Source organism: Marmota marmota, unplaced genomic scaffold (genome assembly GCF_001458135.2).
Source record: "Marmota marmota marmota unplaced genomic scaffold, marMar, whole genome shotgun sequence".
NCBI lineage: Eukaryota > Metazoa > Chordata > Mammalia > Rodentia > Sciuridae > Marmota > Marmota marmota.
In genome coordinates, this window is record NW_026000253.1 from 1,083,118 (window position 1) to 1,110,684 (window position 27,567).

The window sequence follows — 27,567 nt, forward strand, 5'->3', positions numbered from 1 at the left end:
ATCTCTGCTCCTACTATTTCTTCCACCCAAGACTACTATTCCTTCTGCTGCTTCTATCTACCAAACTGTTTTCACTCTCCCTTTGAGGTCTTTTCTCCTACTGAACTGTAGCCTCTGTCAACTGAATATATACATGCATATATTCCCCCTCCACCCTGGGAGGATTTATCAAGCACCTACTGTATGCCAGGTTATGATCATGCCGTTGTCTCATCTAATACAGCATCCCTAGGAGGGAGGCAATTCCCCCCAGCAGCCTCTCTTCTCTTTAGGTCTTAGAGTCCAGGATGGGGTTATGGGTCAGGAAAGAATATGTAATCTACAAGTTGCAGAAACATCATTAGATCTTAAACAAATAAAATTTTATTTCCTCACCTAAAAGTTCAAACTGGCAAGAAGTCCAGGGATGCCATTCCTACCCATGCATTTTGAGCATCAGCTATGTCCTGGTCTGGCCCCAAGACTCTCATTCTTCAGCAAATTCTGTGGGTTCTTTATTGAAAATATTTCCCTAATCCACCCTCTCACCTCCTCCTTCACTGCCAGCACTGTCACCAGTCATCTAGACTACTGTAGTATCTTCCTCCTTGCTGATTCTCCTGCCTCCACCCTCGACCCAAGCACTCCATTCTATATTTGACAGTCCAGGGCATTCTGTTAAATCTTAAGACAGTTTATGTCTCTCCTTTGCTCACAAGCCTCCCATGGTTCTCTCTCACTAAGTGTAAAAGCCAAGGTCCTTACCATGACCTACAAGGTCATGCATGGTCTAACCCCACTAGTGCCTTTTCGTCTCAGCTCCTAACACTCTTCTTCTCATTCACTCCACCCTAACCACACCAGCCTCCTTGTACGCATCAGGTACACTCTTCCATCAGGGCCTTTGCACTGGCTCTTTCCTCTAGAGTTCCATAGATACATACATGATATCTCACCTCCTTCAAGTTTTTGTCAAAGACCCTCTTCTCTGGGCACTTTCCCTAACCTGTTTAATCTTGCTCATTCTCCCCAAATTCCAAGTCCTTTCAGTGTTCTCCCCCCAGAATCCTTCTATGCAATAGGGTATAGTCCAGTTTAGGGAGGAGGTAGTGACCTCAGCCCCTCTGCTCACTTGGCCCTGGCTTTCATTCTGCAAACCTGACTTTCAGCAGCATTAGCATCACCCCTGCCACACTCAAGTGGCTTCCTAAGATCCTTGGGACAACCACCCTCATTCACTTTTTCTCCCACCTCTCTAACCAATCTCTCACAAAGTAAGTGACAGTAGGGAGAGATGGTCATGGGAAGCTATAAGAAGGTTGCAGTCCATACTTCAGACCCTGACAGAAAATCCCAGACCCCTCTCCCAGGAGGAGAGAAGTGCTAGGGCAGGGAAGGTGGTCTCATCTTCTAGAATTGGTGTGGTGTATAATTACTGAGAGACATGGGAAATGTTCAGACCCAAGTCTGCAAGGAGCAATGGGTCATCAATTTTGGGGGCCTCCCCAGGACTTGTTCCTTATAAGCATGCTCCTTACCCCCTCCCGTGCTCTCTCCCACAGGCAACAACGGATCTGTTAAGCACTTGCTGTACACACAAGGTCCCTGAAGACCTTAAAGCTGGGAGGATCTCACCCCATCTTGGTGTTTCCTCCAGCCACCCAGATCACACATAGTTCATCTTTGTGTCATAAACATGTCCCACCAACTCTAAAGCCCCAACCAGTGAAAGTTTTGTTTTGAACTAATGATAGGGAGGGTTGGGGTTTTTATTTTAATTGTTGTTGTTGGGTGTGTTTTTTAAGTCTTTTTTTTTTTTCTATTCACTCTTTTTTTTCCCCTTGTCTTCACAAAGACAGGCCATCAGGTCAAATATGGGCTTTTCCAGAAAGGTGAGTCGAGTTAAGAAAAGAGACCCTCCCTTTTTTTTTGAGAGATTAGAAGGTGAAGGGAGGAAAGGGGATGAAAGGGCAAAGGGGCAAAAGGGTAAAGGGGTGGGTCTTGGTCACTAGATTTGTATCATATGAATTAGAAGCTGTTTTCAATTTCTCTTCCCCAGGTCTGAAACCAGTCTTGCAGAAAAGTCGGAGTGGATGTTGGATGACTAGAACCCCAGACCACACAGGGCACTGGAAATGCATGGTGGGGCTGGAAGTCTTAGCCATGGCCAGTCAAGAGAAACCTCTGGAGGATGATCTCCCATGTTGACCAGTGGTTGGAAGAAGGGAATGCGCACTGAGATGAGGAGACGCGGCCACTGAATCTTGGACAATCTAGAAACCTCACAAGCATCAAGCCCCCAGAGGAATCTCCAAATCCCAGAACTTCCCTTTCCTGGCATCCTAGAATTTAAAACCTGAGACTACTGGGATCACAGAAACTGCGAGTTTCAAAATCTAGCACTAAGGAAACAGCTCTCTGATATTCAGAAAATTGGTCTGCTACTCTATGCCTTCATTTTCTCCATCTGTATAACAGCGATACAGTAATGATAATAAGATGGACCACAGAGGGCTCTGGTGAGGATCGGACACAACTGATTATGGGAAATATTCAGTGCCGAGTATGGCGTGTGGAAATTCAGGATAAATGTCAGCCACCAGGATGATAGGTGATATTTGGAAATCTAAATCCTTGGAAACTGGGGCTTTTGCAAGTATAAAATCACAGAGTCTGAGCACATCAGAAGCATCAGCTATGGTGTTCATGACAGGAGAGTCCCAGTGTCCCAAGGAGCCTCTGGGTTTCATTGTGAGATTTGATTCATTCTACTAGGGGCCACTGGGGACCTTCCCAGTAGAGTGGCCACTGGATCAGACCTCTAAAGCTCTGGGACATAATGAAGTGAGACTTTTCTGCCTTCCCTAACTCAGTGATTCCTTGTGAGTTCAGGGAGTTAGTGATTCTCAGACTCCTCAATTCTGTGAATGGGTGGGGAGGTAGGGATGGACTTCCCACTTTTTTTTCATGAAATACCTGACATCCCCCTCACTCTCTGGGGGAAAGACGGCTGCAGGGGTGTTCAAAGCTCCCTGTCTCTGGACAGCACAAATAATGGTAACCGTATTAGTTATACCTAAGAGGAAAATGAGTCCTGAAGCAAGGTGAAGCCTCTGGAAACAGGGTTCTGTTTTATCTCTTTCCCTAATGTTTTCTGTCCGCACACAGGACTTCACATTCCCTCTTAACCCAAACAGCCTCAGATATACTGTCACACACAGAATGGTGTCTCTGGTGCCTCGGGATGCCTCTGTGATTTGAGTTCTTTTCCTTTATTTTTTTTCTGACTCTATACACCTTTGCTTAAAAAACTGTGTTTTCTCATGAGCCCTGTTATCTCATTGATACCTCTCACCTCTGTGGTGAGGGGAAGAAATCATATATTCAGATGACTCGTAAAGGGCAAAGAAAAAACCCAAAATTTCAAAATTTCCGTTTAAGTCTCATAATCAAGAAGAGAAGAAGCAGAGCAGAGAGAGAGAGAGAGAGAGAGAGAGGAGAGAGAGAGAGGAGAACTATGAGAACCCACCCCCTGTGATTATCAGCATATACACTCATCGAAATTGGATTATTAGAAGAGAGGTCTGTGGCTTCCACGCCGTGGTTTTTCTTCTCGGTATAAAAGCAAAGTTGTTTTTGATATGTGACAGTTTCCCACAAGCCAGGCTGATCCTTCTCTGTCAGTCCACTTCACCAAGGTGAGTGTCCCTGCTCTACCCCACCAAATGGGTGCCCTCATGGAGGAGATGGCAGGTAGGTAGGCACTTGGGCGGTCAGCGGCCTTCCAGTACAGTCAGATGCACTCAGCCACCATGAGCCCACTCAGGTAAGATCTTTTTAAAAATAATATAATAGTCATAATAAATACTAGGTAGGTGAAGTACTTAATCGGTGCTTGGGCAGGGACAAAGATAAATAAATGGATCAATTGATACACAGATGGGTAGGATTTTTTAAATATGTCAACTGCCAGTCTATGGATTTCAGGGTTTTGAACAACTTGAAATGCTGTCCAAATGAAACTGGAAATCGCAGCTGCATCTCTCTTCATCTCTTCCGTCTTGATGCCTCCCATCCCTCTTGTCTCTTTGTTCACCCTTTCTTCCTTTTTCTGTTTCTCTACCTCTCTCTTTCGACATGACATCTCTCTGTCTCCCTTGAACTCAGGCTCTAGGCTTTGACCGCCTCCCCGTCTCCATCTCCTCCATCTTGGCAACACTACATCATTGCCTTTCCTCTATCTCTTTCCTACCAGCAGCTCTCTTGTCTCACCTTTCCTCACCTGCCTTTCCACCCGGCATCTAGCACAGAGATTTGGATACAGCTGGTGTTTATTAATAGTGGGTCGAGTAATGTCGCTGAGGACATTTACATTTTACAAGAATGCGCATCAGTTCTGTTTGCCCCAGCAGCAGGAGGATTTTGAGTTGTCAGGAAAGGATGAGAATTTGACTTGAATGTGTGTTTACATCACATGAGAGGAGACCCTGCTGGGGGGCACTTCATGCTGTCATAAACCATGGTTTACTGAATAGTGTGCATGCATGTGACCAGATGCCGTGTCCAGGAAGGCAGGCTGTTCAGGACTGTGACAAGTTCATTTCTTCAGGCTTAGCACAATGCTTGGTACATAGTAAGCACTAAGTATTAGCTATTAGCATTTTAACCACATTATCAGCATGCAATATATTGTTTTTGTTCCTGCTTTATTCAAGTAATAGCACTTTTGCAGTCTGCTAAAAATAAATGTTTGAACACATGATCGTTCGTGGCTGTCATGACTGTCCTCACATCAGCATGAATTCTGATTTGACCAAATGCCAATTGTTGGACACTCAGGACATTTCTAATTTTTCTTCATAAACCACCGTAACTGGTTCCTTGGACTCCTGAAAATGGAGTTTCCGTGGAAAAGAGATGTGCGTTTTTAAGGTTTCTGACCCTCTCTGCAAATTGTTCTTCCAAAAGTTTGTCCTATTTCATGCTTCCTCTACTCAAGCTAATCCTGGGTGGGTATTATCATTTTTTAAATCATTTCCCACTGGGCGCAATGGCACATGCCTGTAATATCAGCAGCTTGGGAGGCTGAGGCGGGAGAATCGAAAGTTTGAGGCCAACCTCATCAACTTAGTGAGGCCCTGTCTCAAAATAAAAAATAAAGGGGCCTGGGGTAGTGGCTCAGTGGTAGAGTGCTTATATGAGGCACTGGGTTTGACAACATAAAGGCATTGTGTCCAACTACAACTGAAACAAAACAAAACAAAAAACTCCATGGATGTTGAGTTATTTTTTTAATAAATAAATAATATAAAAAGGACGGGGGATATGACTCAGTAGGAAAGGGCCCCTGATTCAATCCCCAGTATCTCCTCCCTCAAAAAAATAATTTCCCAACTTAACAGGTAAGGAAAAAAACATTGCCATGTTGTTGAAATTTACATTTGTTGATTATTTTTACTGTTTATCATTCACTTGTACTTTGGGGGTTGTCTATAATGTCCTTAGTCCTAATAGGGTATTCATCATTTTTCTTATTGATTTGCCATAGCTCTTTATTTTTGGAAAGGATATTAACTATCAATCATATGTATGCAGCACATATTTTCCCCCAATTCATCATTTGCATTTTCTATTTGTTTATGGGTTTTCTGTGATACTCATGATGTTTTTAAATAGTGAAATAGGTTAGTCTTCACTTGTGTGGTTTCTGTCTCTGGTTTTGTGCTTAGAAAGTTCTTTCCCACTTGAAAATGAGATAAATGTTCACCCTGTGTTGGCTTCTAGTCTCCTTTATGCCTTCATTTTTTCCATTTACTATAGAGGTTAAGAGTGTGGGTACAGGAGCCAGACTGTCTGGGACAAACCCAATCTCACCTCAAGCCATCGGTGTGATTTTCAGCCAGATACTTAACTACTCTATACCTCCATTTCCTCATATGTGCTATGATGAACATAATAGTACTTACCTCAAAGGGTCTTTGTCAAGATTAAATCTATTAATCATGGTAAGTGCTTAGCACAAGGCCTGACACACAATAAACCCAAGATCAATATTAGACATTAAAATGTATCTCTGTAATGGATCTGGAATTTATTCTAGTGTATATGGTGATGGTGACATTTCAAACTCAACAGGGAAGGGTCAGTGGGAACACGGAATGATTATTTATTCAATAGCTCTTTTCCCCCAATTGTCTCAGAAATATATTTACTATTTATTTTTTAGTTTTCGGTGGACACAACATCTTTATTTTATTTTTATGTGGTGCTGAGGATCCAACCCAGTGCCCCGCGCATGCCAGGCGAGCGCACTACTGCTTGAGCCACATCCCCAGCCCCTCTCAGAAATATTTGTTAATGTATCCTCCACCCTCCTCTATTCCCTCTATGCACGGCTCTTTGTCCAATCTTTCTCCTATGATCTGTTTCTCTGTATCTGTCCTTGTACCAGGGCCACACTGTTTAGCTGTACATTGCTTTGCAATATGATTCAATACCCAGCCATAGCCATGGGCATCCCTAGCACCTTGTTCTTCCTTATCCTTTCTTATTTCAGGCAGCATCAGTCCTCCAACCAGAGGCCAGTAACTGTTCTTATTTGGGGCAATTCTCTGTTCCCTCTTTCTTTCTTTTCTCTCCCCCCACACCCCTGCCATTCTCCATCACTTTTTCTCTGTGACTCTCAGTGTCTCTCTGTGTGACCATCTCTGTTCTCTCTCACGTCTCTCTTCATATCTCCCTGTATCTGTACTCTGTGTCTCTGTTCCCTCATGTCTGTCTGTTTCTTTCTGCATTTGTATCTGTCTGTCTTTCTCTGTCTCTTTGTCTTCATATACCTCTGTTTCTCAGCCAGTCTCCTGGATAGAGGGGCAGTTGTCAACTCAAATCCCTGTAGACACCTAACAACTCAACCAGACACAGGAGAAGGTCTCAGGCCCCCTTCTGCCGCACACCTACAGTTTACGTGTAGAAGGGTAAACTGAGGCCAAAATACAGGCAGAAGAGCCCCTTTCTAAGCCTCATGGAGACACAATAGCAGAGAGGAGATACAAGATCAGAAATCAGGTCTCTCAGTGGGACCCTGACTCTGTTTCTATCCCCTACTATGGGCCTCAGTTTACCTTTCTGCACCATGAGGTGGAGAGAGTGGGACCTAGGTTGCCTTTCCCTTTTCCGCCTTCTCACAGTTTGGATCCTGACTTAAGCACAACAATCCATGATCATAACACAGGGCCTAGCCTAAGAAGAGCAGGGCTGCGAGGGGTCATGGGCCCCGTGTCAGGAGGCTAAAGGATGGTGATGATGGAAGAACATCAGTCAGTTTGGGTGTCCATAGAACTGGCACTGATTCCGGGAGCTTCTATCCTGGGGCTCCTCCAGAGAACCTGGTGCTGGGCTCCCTTCATGAGGCCCAAGCCAGAGACTAGATAGCTTCATCCTCCTCATCCTTCCATTCCTATCTCTACCAGAGAGCTCTGAGTTTTGAGACATTGACCCAAAATGAACAGGGAGACTGAGGCCACGGAAGTGTCTATTTACCAATCATTGACATTTTGCTAAGTGTTTCATACGGAATTACTTTGGAAAATAGCTTCTATTCCTATACTAATTTATACTGAACTTGAGAAGCATTAGAGCCAGTCAGTGGTGAGATGGCCCCAGGCTCAGGAGAGGAAGATGGCTACTCTGACCTCTGCCTTCATGGACCTCAGGAGGGAAGCTGAGGGTACACTTGCTGATATTCTAGGCCTAGTGGGTGAGAGGCCCTCTGAAATAGTATGCTTCCTGTCCTTCAGGCAATTCCAGTTGGTTTGCATGACAGGAACATTGGTTTATATACCAATGGATCTGTGGACCCATAGAGTTTGTGGTTTTTCTATCCTGGGCCTCTTTGAATCTAAAAAATGATGTCCTACAATTTGGAGATGTACTTGTGTGTACTCTATGAAAGATCCCAGGAATCCCAGTATTTGAGGGGCCACCCTAGCACTCCCAGAGCTTCCAACCTGGGACCTCACTGCAGCCCAAGAAAGGCCAGGTCTCTAGAACCCAGGGCTTGTCATGGTGGCCAGATGGACGTCACCCACCACATCCGCCAGCACCCACATCACCCCACCTGGGTCGGCTGCAGGATGGGCCAGCCAGTTCTCGGAACGAAACCCGTGGGGTGAAGTCCTGCCCCCTTCTCTTCCTCCTTGGTGCGGATGAAGCCCAGCGCATCCGGCCGCCATGACGTCAATGGCAGAAAAATCTGGGGAAGTCGGGGGCTGTAAGAATAGGGCCCAGATGCAGACCCCGATAGGAAAACATAATCTGTGTTCCAGAAACATCCTCCATGCAGCTTCTGAGAAAACTAGTCAGAAAGGGACGCCCAAACAGACAGTGCAGGAAGCCGGCTGGCCAGCCCGGCCCTCCAAGTACCCCGCCACCAGACAGACCATATCCAGGTCCCCTTTCTGAGAATGTATTTAGACTTTCCTGAGTCAGACCACTCGAGATGTAGTGGGGGAGGAGATTTCCTATAAGCTCTGGCCAAGTGTCCAGGTAGCTTCAGAAGTGCCAATGGGCCAGCCATGTGGGCCAGCCATGTGGGCCAGGCCACAGTGGTGGAAAATATCCGGTCACTCACCAAAATCAGTATTCGTTTGTTCAGGCTGCTGTAACAAAGTATCACAGACAGTGTGGCTTAAGCAACAGAAATTTATTGTCTCATAGTTCTGGAAGCTAGAGATCCAAGATGAAGGCGTCGGCAGGGTTAGTTCCTTATGAAGGCTATGAGAGAATATGCTCCAGGCCTCCCTCAGCTTCTGGTGGGTTGTTGGCAATCTTTGCTCCTCCTTGGCTTCTGGAAGCATCACTTAATCCCTGCCTTCATTGGTTCACTCACTCATTCACTCACCTCCTCATCTCTCCACCTTTTTCCCAGACTCTTGGTCTGAGCCTCCACAGACCTGGACTTCTGATTCTCATACTAATATTCAAACCCTGGAGAGACTAGGGGTTTAATACCCAGACTCTCACGCCCATCTCCCTCAGCGCTACAGTTCTGACAGCCCCCATGAGGTGACAGCAAAGAAAGGAAGGACAACTGCCCCTCCCAGAAATCTCCTAGACTCTTCTCAGCAGCTGTGTGCCCAACCCAGTGCTGTGTAGCAGGACAGGGAGTCTCTCACATGCAGGCACAGTACAGGGGGCTTGTGAAAATGTGCACACAGGCACACATGCTTCTTGGAGAAAGAAATGGAGTTCTCAAGTCACCATGGGACCATGGAACTCTGTACTTGGGTGTCCCTTTCAGTAAAATGGGGGTTGGACCAGGCAGTCCCTACTAGTTCTGGCTTCCTTGCTGACTGGGATTATGGGATTCTGAGAAACTGAGGCCATGAACTTTGGGGAGTGTTAATGCTAGGGGTCAGTAGGGGGACCTGGAGTCACTACAGAAGGCTTTCAAGTAGAAAAGCAAGCATTTTGTGGCTTAGATAGGGAAAGAAGAAGAGTGGCAAATAGTATGAGCCAGGGCCTGGAGGTAGCCTTTGGGGAGTAGGAATTGGGATGACTACTAATGGGGGCTGGGTTGAGGAGTTCACACAGGCTCTAGCTCAAGAAAGCATGTCCCTGGTTCTCTCTGGCATCTGCCATGCCACCTCCATGCAGGACAAGAGCTCAGAAACAGACTCTATCCTGTCCCTGAGCACCACACTCCTATACCCAGCTGCCCATCTGGCACGTCCATCCATGCGTTCAATGCCAGACTCTTCATATCCATCCACACTTGATTATCATCCCTGACCCTGTTTGTCACATGTCCCTGATAATGTCAGCTGTTTGTTTAGCTTCTCAGGCTAAAACCCAGAAATCACCTTGACCCTCCCTCTCTCACCCACTATGTCCAAGCTGCCAGCAACTTCTCCTGACTCCACCTTGAAAATAGTCTCAGAATCCAGCCACTTCTAACCATCTCCCCTGTCACCATCCCAGTCAGTGCCAACACGATCACCTGCCTTGACTGTTGCAGTAGCCTCCAAACTAGTCCCCCACAGAGTAGCCAGATGAATCTTTAAGTCCATACCCATCACTGGAGTAAATCAATGCCAATTATAATCTGTGACCAGTTCCAGCAGAAACAGCAAAGACTGTGCCTTATGCAGGGTGCAGGGGTTACCAGGGGTGAGATTTGAAGACTTGAGTGGTAGGACGATGGGCTGAGACCTACCCTAGCTAATGTCTCACAAACCAACTACCCGTTGCCCTCGTGGGGGAAACTCCCACAGCAGGGTGGTACAGGCATGTGCAGGCAAGCTGGCCGATGGACCTGTGCATATGGGGTATGTGGGCACACATGCCTATTCCTGATAACCATATGTATGTGTGTGTGTGTGTGTGTGCACGCACACGCATGACTAGAGCTGGGGTGCGGTTGTGGGTCCCTTTATGACATATCCCCAGCCAATACCTGTTCTGACCAGTAGGGGTGTCCATGTGGTTCAGAGGATCTCACACCAAACCTAGCACACGTGTGACTCCTTCCCACTATGTCCCTGCAGACTGCCCTTGGACAAGGACCCAATGCCCAACCCCAGGCCAGCCAAGCCCTCTGCCCCTTCCTTGGCCCTTGGCCCATCCCCTGGAGCCTCGCCCAGCTGGAGGGCTGCACCCAAGACCTCAGACATCCTGGGGACCAGGATCCCAGGAGGAACCTTCCAGGGTCGGGAACTCCGAAGTGGGATCCATGCCTCTTCCTCCTCCTCCTTGAACCCCCTGCCAACATCGCAGCTGCAGGTGAGGCCCAGGGCCCAGGATGGGGCAGGCAGGGTGGGGTACCTGGGCCTACAGGTGCCGACCTTTACTGTGGCACTGAGCAGGAGGGGTGCAGGCTGGGGCACAGGAAGTGGTTTCTGGGTCCCAGGCAAGTCTGTGACTTATGCAGATATTGCAGAGTCAAGAAAGTCCCCACCTGCCAGGCCTCAGAGATTTGAGGCTCTCCCCAACCTCCCAATCCCTGTTTCAGGAGAGGAGGAGACTCTCTAATGATCCATGGGCACAACTATGTGTCCTTATCCCCATGTGACAACAGGAGATAGCTGGGGCCCAAGGAAGTGAGATAATAGGGTTGAGGCCAGCTCTGCCACTTATTAGCTATATGATCTGAAAAAAAAAATCACTTAGTCTCCATGAGCCTCAGTTTCCAAGTGTGGAGACAATCGTGGTACCTACGGTGGGGGACTACGGAGAGGAGCATATGAATTAGCAAGGATGAGGGTGGTACCTCACACGCCTGCCTTCTCCCTCCAGCTGCCCACAGTGCCCCTAGTCATGGTGGCACCCTCCGGGGCAAGGTTGGGCCCCTCGCCCCACTTGCAGGCACTTCTCCAGGACAGGCCACATTTTATGCACCAGGTACGGACCCTAAATAGACTGGGAAGAGGGAGCCAGTGGGAGAATTTTGGGGAGGAAATCCTGAGCCATGGCCCCATATGTGTCCCCCAGCTCTCCACAGTGGATGCCCATGCCCGGACCCCTGTGCTACAAGTGCGCCCACTGGAAAGCCCAGCCATGATCAGCCTTCCACCACCCACCACCACCACCGGGGTCTTCTCTCTCAAGGCCCGGCCCGGCCTGCCACCTGGTAATACCTTAGCCTGTACCCCATAACTTTAGAGAAGCTGAGAGTCCCCGAATCCTTGAACATGTGCAATACTGACTGTTCTGAATCAAGGCCCTGTGGGGGTCTGAGGGCTCAGGTCTTAGTCACATAGAAACTCTAATCTCCAAAAAATGTCACATTAAGAACCTCCAAGATGCAGAATGTCAACATCACGGAACCACAGATCTTTGCAAAGTTAGTCAAAATGTCAGCACCTGCCGATGGCTGTCTTTGAGCTATTATGCCAGAAGCCCTGAACTGTGGGGACGGCAGAGTCCTTTGGGAGTCAGGGTCTTTGAAGCACAGGAGGGTGTGAGGCCTTGTGGGCCAAGCTGCAGAGCCTGGCCCCCAGCCCCAGAGGTGCCCTGTCCCTACCCATAACAAGTATGTGCCCTGTTCCTACCCACAGGGATCAATGTGGCCAACCTGGAGTGGGTGTCCAGGGAGCCAGCACTGCTCTGCACCTTCCCAAGCCCTGGCACACCCAGGAAGGACAGGTGAGTGTACAGGGCAGGGGAGGATCCTTCACCTTATTGTTCCCCTCCCCTGACACCCTCTTGTCCCCTCAGCACCCTTTTAGCTGCACCCCAGAGTTCCTACCCACTACTGGCAAATGGTGTCTGCAAGTGGCCTGGATGTGAGAAGGTCTTCAAGGAGCCAGAAGATTTCCTCAAGTGAGTGACCTGGTTAGTGGGTATAGGTCTAAGATGCAGATCTCCACTCAGGCTTCCTCTCAATAAAAGTAAGATGAAACAGGTAAAAGCTGAGAGTGTGGATTCAAATCCAGCCTTTGATGCTCAACAGCTGTACAAACTTGAACAAGCCATTAACTTCTCTGGGCCTCAGTTCCTTCATATGTATAACGGGGCATGATAAAAAAGATGCATACTGATATTTACCTCCGTCTTACAGACAAGGGAACTGAGGTCAAAGAGGGTGTGTCTTGATCAGGATTACCCATTTCCCTCGTGACAGTGCTTGGATGTGAACTCAGGCAGCCAGACTCCAGAATCCAACACATCACATTATTGATCCCCAAAGTCCCAGGTCCTATAGATGGCTGTTGCTGCCTTCCCTTGGGCCTGTCTCAACACACACACACACACACACACACACACACCCTCCTCTACTTCTGTAATATACCCAGCTAATAGCAACCAGTACGTCCTGCTTTCTTCACAGCCAAGCCTTTGCAAAGGCTGTGCCCTCCACCTGGAATGCCATTCCTGGTCTTACCTGGCACTCACCCCCATTTTCAACAACATCTCTAACACTCTGGCCAGGCTCAAGGGGCAAGATCAGGCCTGGCACATAGTAGGTGCCAAAGGGCATGTGTTGAAGGAAGGGCAGATGTGACAGAGGGCTTGAGGGAGGGGATGGCAGCTGAGGCTCTAAGGAAAGACCTCCCAGAGGGAGTGGCCATCCCCAACTGAAACATTGAGCTAGGAGGCCAGGCGCACCATGGTCACCTGCATGAAATCTTTCCCCTACCCAGGCACTGCCAGGCAGACCACCTCTTGGATGAGAAGGGAAGGGCACAGTGTCTCCTCCAGAGAGAGGTGGTGCAGTCTTTGGAGCAGCAGGTAATGCCTTCAAGAGGAAGGTGGGTGGTGGGTGGGTGAGCCTCATGACCATACTATGCCAGGAACCAGGATAATCCAGGATGAGTGTTGTGTAAGGGAAAGGAGGGAGGGGACTCCAGGGAGGAACACAGCCGGAAAGGTATGGTGGAGAAAGGCCAGATGGAAGCCCCATTTTTTGTGCCCATCCCCACAGCTGGTGTTGGAGAAGGAGAAACTGGGCGCTATGCAGGCCCACCTGGCCGGGAAAATGGCACTGACCAAGGCTCCAGCTACGGTAAGCTACCCCAGACCTGAAGGCAGCAGAACTAGAGAGCTGGGGGACAACTGAAGGGTGCATGGGAACCTGTCCTCACACACAGCCTCTGGAGTCTATGAGTACCTGCATATGTGCCACACATGAGAATCAGTCCTCTTCCACTTGCAAACCCTTTGACCTTACCTGTCCTGATTCTGAATTTCCAAAGCAATAACAGGGGCTGGGGGTGGGGCTGAGGCTCAGTGGTAAAGCACCTGCCTAGCATTCAGGAGGCCCTGGGTTCCATCCGCAGCACTGCAAAAAAATTAAATTATGCCGAGGAGGTTGAGGCAGGAAGATCACAAGTTTAAGGTCAGCCTGGGTAATTTAGTAAGAAGACCTTGTATCAAAATAAAAAGGGCTGGGGATATAGAGTATCCATGAATCCAATCCCCAGCACAACAAAAATATTTTTTAAAGCAATAGGGCCAGGTTGTGTGGCATGCCTGTAATCACAGCTAGTCAGAAGCTTGAGGCAGGAGGATCACAAGTTCAAGGCCAGCCTCAGCAATTTAGCAAAACTGTTTCAAAATGAAAGATAAAAAGGGATAAGGAAGCTGGGCAGGTGCAGTGGCACACGCCTGTAATCTCAGCGGCTCAGGAGGCTGAGGCAGGAGGATCATGACCTCAAAGCCAGCCTCAGCAACTTAGCAAGGTGTTAAGCAACTCAATGATACCCTGTCTCTAAATAAAATACAATAAAGGGGTGGGATGTGGCTCATTGGTTAAATGCCCTGGAGTTCAATCCCTGGTCCAAAAAAAAAAAAAAAAGATAGGGATGTAGCTCAGTGGTTAAGCACCCCATACTTAATGAAGTTAGACCATGTGATCCCTAAAGCACTGACTACATAACTTGGAGGGCCCAGTGCAAAAATGAAAATGCAGGACCCATGTTCAAATTTCAAGATGGCAACCTCAGTGCATTCAAGTGTGGTGGTGCACGCCTATAATCCCAGCACTNTTGCAAGTTCAAAGCCAGCCTCAGCAACTTTGTGAGGCTTTAAGCAACTCAGTGAGGCCTTAAGCAACTCAGTGAGACCCTGTCTGTAAATAAAATACAAAAAAGGGGGGGGGGCTAGGATGTGGCTCAGTGTTTAAGCACCCCTGAGTTCAATCTCCAGTGCCAAAAAAAAGAGTGGAAAATTTAAACCTCTGCGTCACCAGCCCCTCTTGCCTCCCCCAGGCATCATCTGACAAGGGCTCCTGCTGCATGGTAGCCACTAGCACCCAAGGAAATGTCGTTCCAGCCTGGCCCAGCCCTCGGGAGGCATCTGACAGCCTGTTTGCAGTGCGGAGGCACCTCTGGGGCAGCCATGGAAACAGCACATTCCCAGGTAAGAGTGGTCTGTGCCCTACCCACTGACCTACACTCCTAATCCCACCTGGTGCCAGGCAGGGGTGCAAAGGAACTCCACATCACCACCACCCAGCTTTTGAAAATGCACATGCTTGTAAAAGCTTCCTCTCAGGATTTTTATGGCCTGAAAGTCCCCCATCATGGTCACAAATGACCAAAGAGCAAGGGACAATATATATCAAATACTCAGCAAGTGGTACCAATGTATGACCACGGTCCTTCCCCTTGGGTTGATGATGGGATTTCAGGCATATGTGGAGGAGGGTGGGACAAAGAGGGAGGAGGTCTTGGACAGGGCCTGATCTGTCCCCACCCTCTGCCAGAGTTCTTCCACAACATGGACTACTTCAAGTTCCACAACATGCGGCCCCCTTTCACCTATGCCACCCTCATCCGCTGGGTAAGCAGGGCAGCTCAAGCCCAGAGGGGAGGAAGATGATGGGGGAACCTGCCTACCAAACTCCCACCTTCCTCTGAACAACTTCAGAGTTCATGCTTCTCCAGTAAGAAACCCCAGCCCGGAGGAGCCCCAGCCATGCCTCCAATGTGATCCCTCCTACTGGCTGTACCCCAATCCTGTCCCTGAACCCAAACCTAAACTGCCAGTCGGGCCAGTGTAAGCCAAACTATGAACCCAAAACCCACCCCTCTCCAGATGTCCATGCCATTGATCCCATGCTTCACCCCATGTCTAATCCTGCCCTGATCCTTCACCCTGTACGATCTCTCTCCCTCCCCTCCCCTGCCCCACAATCCGACCCCCAGACCATAAGGCCCAGGGCAGGCCACTGCCCCTCTCAGGCCCAACTTTGGGGGAATGATCCCCTTACCCTACTCTATCCCAACTTCCAGGCCATCCTGGAAGCTCCCGAGAAGCAGCGGACACTCAATGAGATCTACCACTGGTTCACACGCATGTTTGCCTTCTTCAGAAACCACCCTGCCACCTGGAAGGTGAGTGCCTCTTGGAGGTGGTGGTGGCTGGGATGGACACAGTGCCACACAGTGTAGGAACGAGCTAACTGGGGGCTGGGTTCAGAGGCATATGAGAAAGGAGCAGGTCAGTGCCGACGGGGGATGCTGACCTCAGGCCACTGACCTGCCCCATCTCTGGCTGATCCTCCTTCCACAGAATGCCATCCGCCACAACCTGAGCCTGCACAAGTGCTTTGTTCGGGTGGAGAGTGAGAAGGGGGCTGTGTGGACCGTGGATGAGTTTGAGTTCCGCAAGAAAAGGAGCCAGCGGCCCAGCAGGTGCTCCTACCCTACCCACAGCCCCTGACCTCAAAACCAAGAAGAGGAAGGATGGACAGGAGCCAAAATGGGGGGCAGAGTAGCCCAGGGCAGGGGTGACAGGACCTGGACATGCCCACAGAGACCAAAAAGTGAGATGTCTACTGTCTTGCCTGCCAGGGCCCCTGCTCCCCAGCTGGCTGCCATCCCAGATCATTTCTTCTGCACCAAGGCTGCTTGGAGGGGCCCCAGGACCAGCCCAGCTCCCATTCCCATTCAAATCCCCCAGTCAGGTTCTCCAGCCAATCAGAGGCCCCACAACTAGCCATACATACAGCCTGTCTCGGCCACTCTCACCTCAGGGGTAGGGGAAAGTCACACAGACACAGTCACTATCCTGTCCCCTATATTCAATATAAACCCTAAATCACAAATCCCGCCTTAGTACATTCAAACACCCTCAAAGCTGCATAGTTACACATCACACATGAGTGCAGCTCCATCAACCTGAAAGCACATACCCACTGCCAGTCTCTGGGCCCCCAAGTTCAGGGTCACACAAGGGTGTTCCCAGAGCCCCGCACAGAAGTAGCATCAGTACCCTCAGGATAGCAGGTTCCAGAATGTCACACAAACACACAACTGGTCATACACAGGCTTATGCAGCACCTAACACATGTGCTCACTCACACACAGCCTGTTGGATTTGCCTGCGTATCTCACATGTGTGCTCACATAGCCCCCCCAGTATCTCCCAAGTCCCATGAAGACACACAACTGACAAAAATGTACCCCATGTCTCACTTGCCACACACCCCACTCCCATGGCCGAGCCCGATCCATGCCTCAGCCTAGACTGCAGAAGAGCCCCTCCTTTATTTGGGATCCAAGACCCCCAACCTCCAGTGCCCTCCCCAATAAACTGCAGCCAAGCTCCCACATGCTGGACGATCACCCCAGATCAGAGTTGGGGTCAAGTGAGCAAGTGTCTGAGACTAAGACCACAGCAGGAGGAACTGGTGGTAAATGGAGGGAGTAGCTAGGGCAGCAGCACTTGGCTACCACCTCCAGCACCCCACATCCCTGTCTGTGGTTGGGGAGCCCTCCACAGGAGCTCCTCAGGCCTCCCGCACCCGGCTCAAGAGGCCAGCATTCTCCTGGCGAAGGGCTCGGTAGTCCTCACAGATCTTCTCCAAGTTGCTGTGGGTCTTCTTACCCATCTCCGTTTCAATCTAAAGGAAAGTGAACACACTTGCTCAGCACATAGATCCCCTTTCTTCCACAGCTCCTCCTCACCACCCCCTCCACTGCAGCTGCCCTGAACCCCTCCCACCCCCTGTCCCACTGCCAGGCCTCTGCACCTGTCATTCCCTCCACCTAAAGTATCCTTAAGCCAAAGCCTCTGCCAGCAGCCCTGGGAAGCAAGTTTGAGGACTGCAGGGTAGAAGCTAAGGCTCAGAGAAGGCCACCAGTCTGTTCCAGGCTTAGGTACCAAGTGACAAGGCTGAGCTCCAGCTATAGGCTGTCTGGTCCCACAGCCTCTCTCTGTATAAGTCAAGGAGCTATCCCCTGACCTCTTTCAGTTCCCCTCCCATATCCAGGCCTCTCACCTGCTCCTCAAGGTCTCTAACCTCCCGCATGATAGTGCCCGTGTCCTCGATGGTCTGGATGAGTTGGCTACAGTTCTGGGGATGGCAGGAATACGAGGCTTGCACCCAAGTCAGTCCCTCCCCAACCAGCCCCCCAAGCATGCTGCTCTCCTCACCTCATGCAGCGCAGCTAGATACTTGTAGGCCTTCCGAACAGCATCATCTTTCTTGGCATCCTGACCAGGCAGAGGGGACCTTGAAAAAATTAGCTATCCACTGTCCCCCACCACCTCCATGCCACCACCCCGCTGCCTTCATCCTTCATGAAGCAAGTTCTGAGCATTATTATGCCTACAGGGCTCACTGAGGGCCTGGGCCAAGCTGGCCCATGAGCAGATGGGCCGGCAGCAGGTTAAACCCCACGCCAAACCTCATGCCAGGCCCAGCCTGCCCCACACCTTGAATACGAGCTCATCAGTCACTGCAAACGTCCGGTCCAGCTTCCCAGAGAGGGAGTTGATTTCCTTCTGAAGCTCCTTCGTGTCAGACAGGATCTGGCAGATACCAGGTTGGCCATGAGCTCAGGGCAGGGTGTCTAGGCAGGGTGGCTGGCCAGCCGAGGGTATTCATTTGCATGCACTCACATCAATTCAGGGCCTGTGTCACTACATCAGGGAGGTTGGAGTGGACTATTCTGTGCTGGGGTGTGCTAGACAGCTCTGCCTATCAGAAGCCATGAGGTCCCCATGTGGCCACCCTACTTCTGTCTGTCCACATGACCCACCCAGCCAGGCATGGTGGCACAAGCCTGTAATCCTAGCATCTTGGGAGGCTGAGACAGGAGGATCACAAATTTGAGGCCAGCCTTAGAAAGTCAGCGAGGTCCTAAGCAACCTAGTGAAACCTTGTCTCAAAATGAAAAAAATAAAAAGGGCTGGGGATGTGATTTAGTGGTTAAGCAAGAACCCCTGGGTTCAATCTCTGGTATATATTTTATATATATATACATATATATATATATATATATATATACACACACACATATATATATATACACACACACACACACACATACATATGAGACCCACCCACCAGGGCCACTGCAATGCACCTTAGTGATCTCTTCCTTCTGCTTCCGGATATTGCCAACAATCTCCAGGATGCGCTGGGTATAGGCCAGCCGGGACACGTCTCTCGGTAAAGTCTCCAGTTCTGACACCTAGGTAGGGACACAGCAGGTATTTCCCAAGGACCCACACCCCACCCATCTTTGCCACCAGGGCCCCTTCATGGGCCTTACCAGCTGCTTATAGACTTCCTCCTTCCTGCGGGCCTCTTCAGCAGCTGCCCGAACACTCTGGTGCAGTTCCTGGATTTCTGCCATCCGTCGAGAAGATTCCAGCTACCAGGGACCCACAGGCAGAGGCAGTGAGCAGAGCTCAGAGGCAGCTTCCTAGAAGGGCACCAGACTTGCCCCATGGCCCCAGACCCCACCACCTACCTCCCTGCAATCCTGGAGCTTTCGAAGGTGGCGGTACTCAGCAAGAAGTGGAACCCGGTGCTTTTCCCACTGACCCGCCAAATGGATGACCCGCTGCGCACTGCTCTCCACCACAAGCTATGGGTGGAGACATGTCAAACAGGCTGGGCCTATCCAACCCTGCCCCACCAGCCCAACCCCAGACTCAGCCCCAGCCCACCTGCAGTTTGGCGAGATTGGCAGCCCCGTCTGGTAGAAGCTCCACTGCCCGGCTCTTCAGGCGCAGGGCCTGCTCACGCTCTGCCATGCTGAGCTTACTCTGCCGACACTCTGTCTCCACCTGGCACCACATCAGCCCCACCCCCAGTCACACATCACAGTCCCCAGTGACCCCAAGAAACCCTGGCCTAGCCTGAGGCCCCCACAGGCCTCTCTGATCCTCCAGATCCACACTGATGCCCAGGAGCCTTGCCCACACAGACCCATCTTGCCCCGCCAATGCTCACAGACCCTCAACACCACCTACAAGGCCTGACTGATGCCCATAGGTGCCTCTAACCCCAATAGGTCCAGGAAGCACCCAAACCCACATCCCCTTTTGCTCCCACCAACTCAAGAGCCCCAGAGATTCCCAATATCCTCCATGAACCCTTCTAACATCTGCAGACCTCAAGAAACCACCTTCAGGTCCCCTCAAGGCCCTACTTCTGGCCTGACCCAGCCCATGGCCCTCACCACAGCCCCTCACCTGCACAAGGCTGATTCCTAGAGTCTTCATGTTGGCTTCCACTTCTTCAATGTTGCGGTTCATGCCCTCCAGCTGCTCCCGAAGGGACTCTAGCTCCTGTTCTTGAGTTGCCCGTGTGTCCTGGGAGGCACAGGCCAGTCAGGTGGAAATGCCAGACCCAGCATACAGTAAAGGGATCAGGAACCCCCCGCAAACACACGGACTGCTCTGCTCACCTGTTCAGGCTGACTGGAGGTAGTTGGCACATCTGATACTGGGGCAGCCTGGGCCTGGTGCTCCTAGGGGGCATGAGGAGGGACAACCTGGATATCAGGGAAGGCCCTGCCTCTTATGGCCTGGCCTCAACACCCCAAAGCTCCTCCTAGTGCTGTACCGACATCCGTTCAACTACTAACAACTGTCAGAATGTGACTAAACAAGGGGAAGGGCAACTAAAGTGTCTGCTCTCAGAGAAACCTCCCTGGTCCAGATGTAGCAGCCCTAAATGCCCATGAGAAGGACGAGGGTCCCTCTGGGTGAGTATCCAAGGAGAGAAGATATATCCAGAGGAAAATGACTGGGGAAAGATGGGGTTTGTACCAAAAGCACCCCTCTACACTTACATGGTTCCCACCTGTATGCTCTTTCTCCACTGATGTCCCAAGAAGCTAGGGAAGCCCTCTGAACACCTTCCCTGAGGGAAAGGGCCTACCTTGTGGGTATATGGGACCTTATGTGAATAAAAGCTGCATTTATATATAAAGCAGCCCTCACCAGATCAGCACCCCAACATCCACTCAGGCCCACCCACCAGATGAAAGGTGAACTTCTCTGAATGTGTGAAGCGGGATCCCTTGGGGGCGCCAGTCCTGGCCCCAGCACCCCAGCCCTGAAGCAGCTCCCCCAGGTCTCGGGCTTGTGTGGGCGCTGCAAGTGGGCTCCAGGTCTGGCGCAGATGCTCAGCCAACTGTCTGTGGAGCCGCTGCCGTGGAGCCTGGGTGTCCTCCTGGAGAGAGCAGGCAAGGGAACAGGAGGATGTTGAAGCCTACTGGACCCCAAGGCCCTGCCTCCTCCAGAGACCACCTGATAAGTCACACCCTTCTTCCAGCCTTTCCACCAAGTCAGGTCCCTTCCTCCACAGGCTTGTGAGCTCCCTGAAGACTGGGAGGGACCTCTTCCCCACAGCCACACTTCTCTCTACCTACTTGCTCCCCACCCTGGAAAAGATGTGGGTAGAGAGAGAAGCCTGGAGCCCCTAATCAGAGAGACCCACAGAAAGGGATGTGTGGGACAGAACAGAGACAGAAAATCAAAGAAGCAAGGCAAACAGTTAGAGAGAGACAGAGTTAGAGAGAGGAGAGATAAGGCAAGAAAGAGACAAGAACACAGTTTCAAGACAACCGGGGAAATTTGATTTGAAAAGCACTGGGCTATACCTGGGGTGGGACGCGAGGTGCCCGGCGTACCCAGTCCTCGTCACCAGGGCGATCCCGGCCTATATGCTGACAGAGTTGGATGGCATGGTGTTCAAGGAGTGAGGCCGCCCTCCCCGAAGGCCGGGGCACCTGTGCAGGGACTGGCAGCAGAAGGGGACTCGTCTGGAACTCCCGTGTCTCTGGAGACAGGAACAGAGTCAGCCGGCCCTCCTGCGTAAAGACGTACCTCTGCTCTGCTCCCCAACCTTCCCCAAAGCCTTAGCCTTACCTCCTCTGGAACTCAACTCAGGCATGACCAGCGTGCTGGCATGGAAAGGATGCTGGAGGGCTGAGCCCTGGAGGGAGAGCAGAGTCAGAGTCTCTAGGACAAAGTGGGACAGGGGTCACTGGTGAAGGGGCCAACAACCTGGGCAACCAGATGGGGATAAGAAAGGTAAGGTGGGGACAAGCACAGACAGGAGTCGGGGATCCCACCTGGAGGTTCTGTAGCTTGGGTGTTCGAAGGAGAGGTGGGACCCAGGGCAGGGCCAGCTGGTCCCGGATTTGGCTCCCAATGGCCCGGAGGAGAATAGCTGAGTCACCTATGGGGGTTGGGGAAGAAGTGTTCAACAGATGACGATGCCACAAATCCAAAAGTAAATACTCTGGGAAATCAGCCATGGCTCCTGATTCCTCAGCCAGAAATGCAGATCAGTCTCACAGTCATTCATCAAACACTGACTGAGCACAAACTAGGTACTAATCACTGTTTTGGACACTAGGGTCACCTCAGGGAATAAAGTGGAAAAGGTTCCCATCTTCATGGAACCCACAAGCTAGTAGAGGAGAAAGTTCATGATGAGAATCATAAGAATGATCTAGATCAAGATGGCAAGCCAGAGAGGAGGTCTGCTGAGAGGAGGCTGGAATGTTCCACAAAACAGTGAGAGAAAGGCCTCCCTGAGGTGATGTTGAAACAGAACGTAGACCTGGCATAAACCATGAGGTATGGGGGAAGAATGATACAGGGATACAAAGGCCCTGAGGCTGCAGCATGCCTGGAGCATCACACTGAGGAAGGTGCAGGAGGTGAGTTGGGGAGGCCCTCCAAGTACACACTCATCACCTGGGTCACCCAGCCCCCAGTCTCAGAAGACCTGCTATGCTTACATCCCCTCTAGCCCCAGTTCTCCTGCCTAGCTCTCCCAAACACACACACACACACACACACACACACTTGGCAGGCAACAGTTTTGCCATCTCTTACAGCCCCTCTCATCCCAAGTACACACTCCACTCCCCCACCCCCATCCCCTAGACCCTGTACCTGCAGGCTGGTCTGCATCCTCAGAGGCATCGGTGGGCAGACGCTCAGCCAAGAAGAGAAGCAGGTCCCTGAGGTCAGGCTCACTGGGGTAGAGGAAGTTCTGATAGCCAAGCTCCAAGGGATAGCCCAGGTCCTGGGGGTTATCAGGTGTTAATCAGGGGACACTGCCTGGCTGGGGAGGTTGGCCCCTATCGGCCAGGTAGGTAGGATCCTCTTGCCCTGGGAGCCCTGGCCTAGGTCATACCTGCTCACACTCTCTCACCAGCCACTACCCTCTCCACCTTCTCTTGGCTCCCCAAGGCCTCCAGGGCCCCCAGGGAACCCCAGAGTAATTACAATCAATGCTATAGAGAGGGAAAAAGGAGATTAAAGCTCTGACCTTGCTAACTATGAGTCAAAATCCAGAGGCCATAAAAGAGAAGATGGGATTTCTGCCTATATGAAAACAAATAAACAATTTCCAGAAAATATAATTAGCAAAATCAAGAGTTATGATGAGTTGGGAAAAAAGTATTTGGAGCCCCCTATCATTGGCAGTAGTGAATCTACCTATTATATAAAGAGTGCCTAAATATAAGCAGGCAGGGCTGGAGATGTGGCTCAGCTGGAGAACATCTGCCCAATATAGATGAAGCGATGGGTTCCAACCCCAGCACTGCAAAACATAAAATGATATAAACAGGCAAAAACAGACCAGCAGCATAATAGAGCACAATGAAAGGACTCCTGAGAGTTCTAGGTGGGACTGGGAAACAGGCCTAGAGAGAAAGAAAAACTTGTTCTGCCAGAGATGCTGTTGCTCTAGAGCTTCGTGGATCCTGAAAGCCAACTTCCAGGATTCAAACCCAAGTACTGCCTCTTATAACCTTGTGACCTCAGGCCTATCACTTAACCTCTCTGTGCTGCACTTTCTCCATCTGAAAAAAAAAAGAGATACCAAAAATACCTACCCCAGAAGATTGTCATAAGAATGAAATGAGTCACCACAGTGCCTGGTACAGAGTACACTCTAAATGCATCCTTATTATATATGTATGTGAGTTCTGGGTCACTGTGTAACTTCTTTTTATTTTGAAGGGTCATAGTCCAAAAAAAAGTGTGAAAACCACTAGCTCTTAAGCTACTTTACTCCTTTGTGGTTTGTTGTTGTTATTGTTGTTGTTGACATCTGCAATCAAATAATTCTGACTGATATGGAAACTTGTTCCAGGAGTAGAATATGTGTGGTAGCAGATGCCAAAATATGGAAGTGGATGAGGCACAGAAAGGGGTACAAGGTGAAGGGCACATGCAGAGGAAGAAATAAGAATGCAGCAATAATGAGTAAGAGCCTTTCTGCCTGCCACTGACAAACCAAGGCTGGACAATCCCATGTACCTTTATGACCACCAAAAAAGCTATTCTTTGCCCCACACTAAAGTTAGTGTGAGCCAAAGTAAGTCAACATGAATCCAGTGGCAGTCAGCCCTGAAAAAAGAGAAGAACAGAGAATTGCAAAGGTCTGACACCTACTTGGCACTTCCTGCTGTGCATACTCCATGCACCACGGAAGACATAATTTTCCACCTTAAGAGTACCATCCTCCAGGACATAGCCCTAGGCCAGAGGACAGACTGTCTGCCTTATGAGGCCATCAAGAGCACCAGATAGAAGATTCTGAGAACTCCTGACAGGTAAGTAAACTTGAGAGTGAAGAGATGAGAAAAAGACAGAAAGTGCACAAGCATGGTCCAAATGCAACATCTCTGACCACCCTGTCCCTTTTGTCTAAATGGAAGTTTTCACTGAAGCTATTCTACTGTCCCTCTGCCACCATATACTTACTAGGTATATTGGAAGTCTTTACGATCACCATGTTGCCACAGGTTGCTGAAATGCAAGCATCCCCATCAGACCTATCCATTAATGCCACTGACACAAAGCTTATATATCCATTTATTCATTTCATTAATTCAATTTTACTTTTTTTGTGCTGGGGATTGAACCCAGGGCCTCGTGCATGCCAAGCACACTCTAAAACTGAGCTACATACTTAGGCCTCCCCACTTTTTTGGTGCTACATGGGATTGAACCCAGGGGTACTATGACTGAGCATTCCTTTCTATATATTCTTTTAATTGTAAAACAAGGTCTTGCTCAATTGCTTGAAGGTCTTGCTCAATTGCTGAAACTAGCCTCAAACTTGGATCCTCCTGCCTCAGCCTGCTAATAGCTGGGATTATAGATGTGCACCACTGTGCCCAGCCCTAGCCCCTTATTTTTAATCCTCACAGCAATTCTACATGGTAGGTACAATTCTCACATCCATTCTGCAGATGTAGAAAATTAGGACCAAACGAGTTAAAGAGACTGGCCCCAAGTCACAGAGCCAGGGAGCCACAAGAAACAGCATTACTCAGCCCTCCAGAATATAGTAACTGGACACAGCTCTGAATGGGGGAGGGGGGAGGGCATCATTGGAAAGGTGCCTTACTTGATCTATCAGAGAGACATTTTTAGAATTGCTATGAGAGGCAGGATGCATGAGGTTGCCACAGGGGGAATGTAAGAGAGATTGTTTGAGTTAACCAGTATATCTTTCTTTGGGTAACCATCCTTCTCACAAATCAATGGGATCGTGAAGGAGCAGCCAATCACAGCGTCCTACCAAATGACCATGGGATTCAGGATGGACCAACAAGGGAACACAGTGATTAGTTTAAGAAACAGCATGTTACTTAAGCAGGGCCTTTCCTGGAACTGATAAATGGATACTATAGGGAGGAAAATATATTGATGCTAAGCTTGAAGCATGGAAGGTAGGGGCAGCCCAGGTGTAAATAGGATAAACTCATTTAATATTCATAACAACTTTACTTTTATAATCTCCACTTCACAGATAAGAAAACTAAAGCCTAGAAGGGTTAGAGTCACACTGTTAGCAAGTGGTACAGCCAAGGTCTGAACTACTCACCGGTTTGGTCACTAAGCAGCAACCTTAACCACTAATGAATGCTAAGCCACAAAGAGAGATGGCAGAGAGGAAAGTCAAGAGTTTCAAAGGAGCATGGTTACTTTGTGAAGGAGGAAGGAAGAAGATGTGTATAATGGGGGGAGGGCACTCACCATGCAGGCCTGAGCCAGGCTCATGGCCAGGCGGAACCGGGCAGACATGGCCAGAGGCAGCAGGGGGCTGAGGCTAGAGCCCACAGCAGGGTTAATCACTCGCAGGCAGCGAACCACAGCCTCTACCACCAGCTCAGTGGTGAAGGCTCGTAGGGTCTGCACATCTGGAGGGACCGCCCTGGAGAAGAAAGAGACAGGATCTATGGAGGCAGTAATCAGGATACAGTGATCAGGATGGGCCATGCAGCCTTCTAAAAGCTCTAGAATAGACCCGGGTTGGAAAGGATGCCCAAGTTCAAAAGTTCAAACAAATCCTAAGTATTGGTGACTGTGACTTCCATTTGGATAAAAAGAACTAGCTTCATTCTCCAGTCCTTGTTGTAGGAGAATGGTAGATAAGACAGATCTCAGTTTAGAAAAATCTCAGATTTTCTCTAGGCTTCAAAGCCTCAAATTTTGGGGGTCTGTGAAGGTGAAAGGGCCCACGTGGCATATTCTCTGTATTTCTGGGTCCCCAGAATTACATTCTCTACATGTCAGAAACTCCTAGATACTGAGCTACTAGGATTTAGAGAAGACTTCATGTTGCAAAGTCTGGGGTTTTCAGGAGTTTCAAATGTCAGGTCCCTAGGTGTCAAGATCCCCGTATATTAAGACCTCTAGTTTCAAACAAAACAAAAATCAGGCACCCTATGTCCGCATCCTGAGTCTTTTAGGACCCTCAAATGGAAGAGTCTTGGTGTGTCAGAAGTGACCAAGTGCTGATGTCACCAGATGTGCTGATGTCCTGGGCTTTTAAAAGCCCAAGGTGTTTGGGAAACTAAACTTGGAAGGCTCCACATTACGCAGTTCTAGGGTTTTTGAGTTACTCCAGTGCTAGAGTCCGGGGATTTTAAGTTCCCTGGTTCTCAAGGTGCAGGTGTCTCAGAGTCTGAAGGTATCAAGTTCCCAGCGTATTGATATCAAGATCCATACATTTCCGTGTCACGGTTCTTGAAATTCCAAGGCTTTTAGGTCTCCGGGCGTCTGGGTCCCAGAGTCTGGGTTTACCAAATGTTGAGGTAAAAGGACTTGGGAAGACCCTATGGTTGGGATGTGTGCGTGGGGTCTTAGATCCCTGGAAGTTGGAACCCTAAATATAGTGCCGGGTTTTAAGGTTCCCGGGTAATGGGGGGTCCTGGGTTTTGGAGTCCCGGATGTGGTCATTTGTGGGCGAGGGGGGCTGCGTACTTACGTGCCAGCCTGGCGCAAGGAATGGATGAGGATTCGGTCTGCCTCCTCCATGGTGGAGCCGAGTCGGAGTCGGGGGCTGGGTCCAGCACTGAATCTGAGAAAGTGGGGCGCAGTTGTTGAACCCCCGCTTCGCGCTCAGGCTGCAATGAGCGTCACGGGACGAGCGGGGAAAATTGGGAAGTGTAGTTCCGTGAGCGAGCGCGTCGTGTGCGGGATGCGAATGCGCGCGCGCGCAAACCTTGATAGCGCAATGGCTGCTGGGAATTGTAGTTTTACTAGCGGTCCCATGGTCTCTTTAAATGGGAAAAACGAACTGTATTGGGAGGGGGGACGGGAGCTTCATTTAAGTCAGCATTCATCTTCTAGGCTATAAAAGAGTATAAGTGAAGGGCAGGGGTTTATTTATTTGTTTATTTTGTTCGTTTATTTATTTATCTATATTTTTTGCCGAGCTGGGATTGTACCCAGGGCCTCGGGAATGTTAGGCAAAAGGGCAGGGGTTTTAACTGATTCCCTGCGTCTTGCTTTCCCCATCTGAAAAATGGAACTATTTTTTTTTTAATATTTATTTAGTTAGTTAGTTTTCAGCGGACACAACAT

At 49.7% G+C, this 27,567-nt stretch overlaps 2 protein-coding genes across 3 annotated transcripts; one reads left to right on the forward strand and one right to left on the reverse strand.

The window, feature by feature from the left end:
* Window positions 1–2,039: 2,039 nt before the first annotated feature.
* On the forward strand, window positions 2,040–17,030 carry Foxp3 (forkhead box P3). Of its 2 annotated transcripts, XM_015506499.2 has the most exons (12): window positions 2,040–3,677; window positions 10,524–10,758; window positions 11,272–11,376; window positions 11,467–11,605; window positions 12,033–12,120; window positions 12,193–12,297; window positions 13,119–13,206; window positions 13,400–13,480; window positions 14,685–14,835; window positions 15,182–15,258; window positions 15,711–15,812; window positions 15,991–17,030. In XM_015506499.2, the coding sequence occupies exons 2-12, from the start codon at window positions 10,546–10,548 to the stop codon at window positions 16,138–16,140; spliced, it is 1,299 nt and encodes a 432-aa protein (XP_015361985.1). In that variant the 5' UTR covers window positions 2,040–3,677; window positions 10,524–10,545; the 3' UTR covers window positions 16,141–17,030. The 2 variants fall into 2 exon arrangements, with proteins under 2 accessions (XP_015361985.1, XP_048652557.1); XM_048796600.1 differs by lacking the exon at window positions 11,272–11,376.
* Window positions 16,949–27,185, reverse strand: Ccdc22 (coiled-coil domain containing 22). Its single transcript, XM_015506498.2, has 17 exons — window positions 26,969–27,185; window positions 25,735–25,912; window positions 22,630–22,762; window positions 21,798–21,904; window positions 21,592–21,658; window positions 21,324–21,502; window positions 20,699–20,893; window positions 20,124–20,186; window positions 19,909–20,028; window positions 19,381–19,500; window positions 19,182–19,298; window positions 18,981–19,082; window positions 18,792–18,899; window positions 18,139–18,234; window positions 17,857–17,916; window positions 17,702–17,776; window positions 16,949–17,323 (listed from the first exon to the last, which is right to left on the reverse strand). Exons 1-17 carry the CDS (start codon window positions 27,016–27,018, stop codon window positions 17,210–17,212), a joined length of 1,884 nt encoding a protein of 627 aa, XP_015361984.1. The 5' UTR covers window positions 27,019–27,185; the 3' UTR covers window positions 16,949–17,209.
* Window positions 27,186–27,567: the final 382 nt, after the last annotated feature.

Coding starts and splice junctions, on each gene's coding strand:
- Foxp3 (XM_015506499.2), top strand. CDS start 10,546: ATGCCCAACCCCAGGCCAGCCAAGCCCTCTGCCCCTTCCTTGGCCCTT. Junction 10,759..11,271: donor TGCCAACATCGCAGCTGCAG/GTGAGGCCCAGG, acceptor TTCTCCCTCCAG/CTGCCCACAGTGCCCCTAGT. Junction 13,481..14,684: donor TGACCAAGGCTCCAGCTACG/GTAAGCTACCCC, acceptor TGCCTCCCCCAG/GCATCATCTGACAAGGGCTC.
- Ccdc22 (XM_015506498.2), bottom strand. CDS start 27,018: ATGGAGGAGGCAGACCGAATCCTCATCCATTCCTTGCGCCAGGCTGGC. Junction 18,235..18,791: donor AGAAGGAAGAGATCACTAAG/GTGCATTGCAGT, acceptor GGTATCTGCCAG/ATCCTGTCTGACACGAAGGA. Junction 17,917..18,138: donor CTGATGAGCTCGTATTCAAG/GTGTGGGGCAGG, acceptor CTGCCTGGTCAG/GATGCCAAGAAAGATGATGC.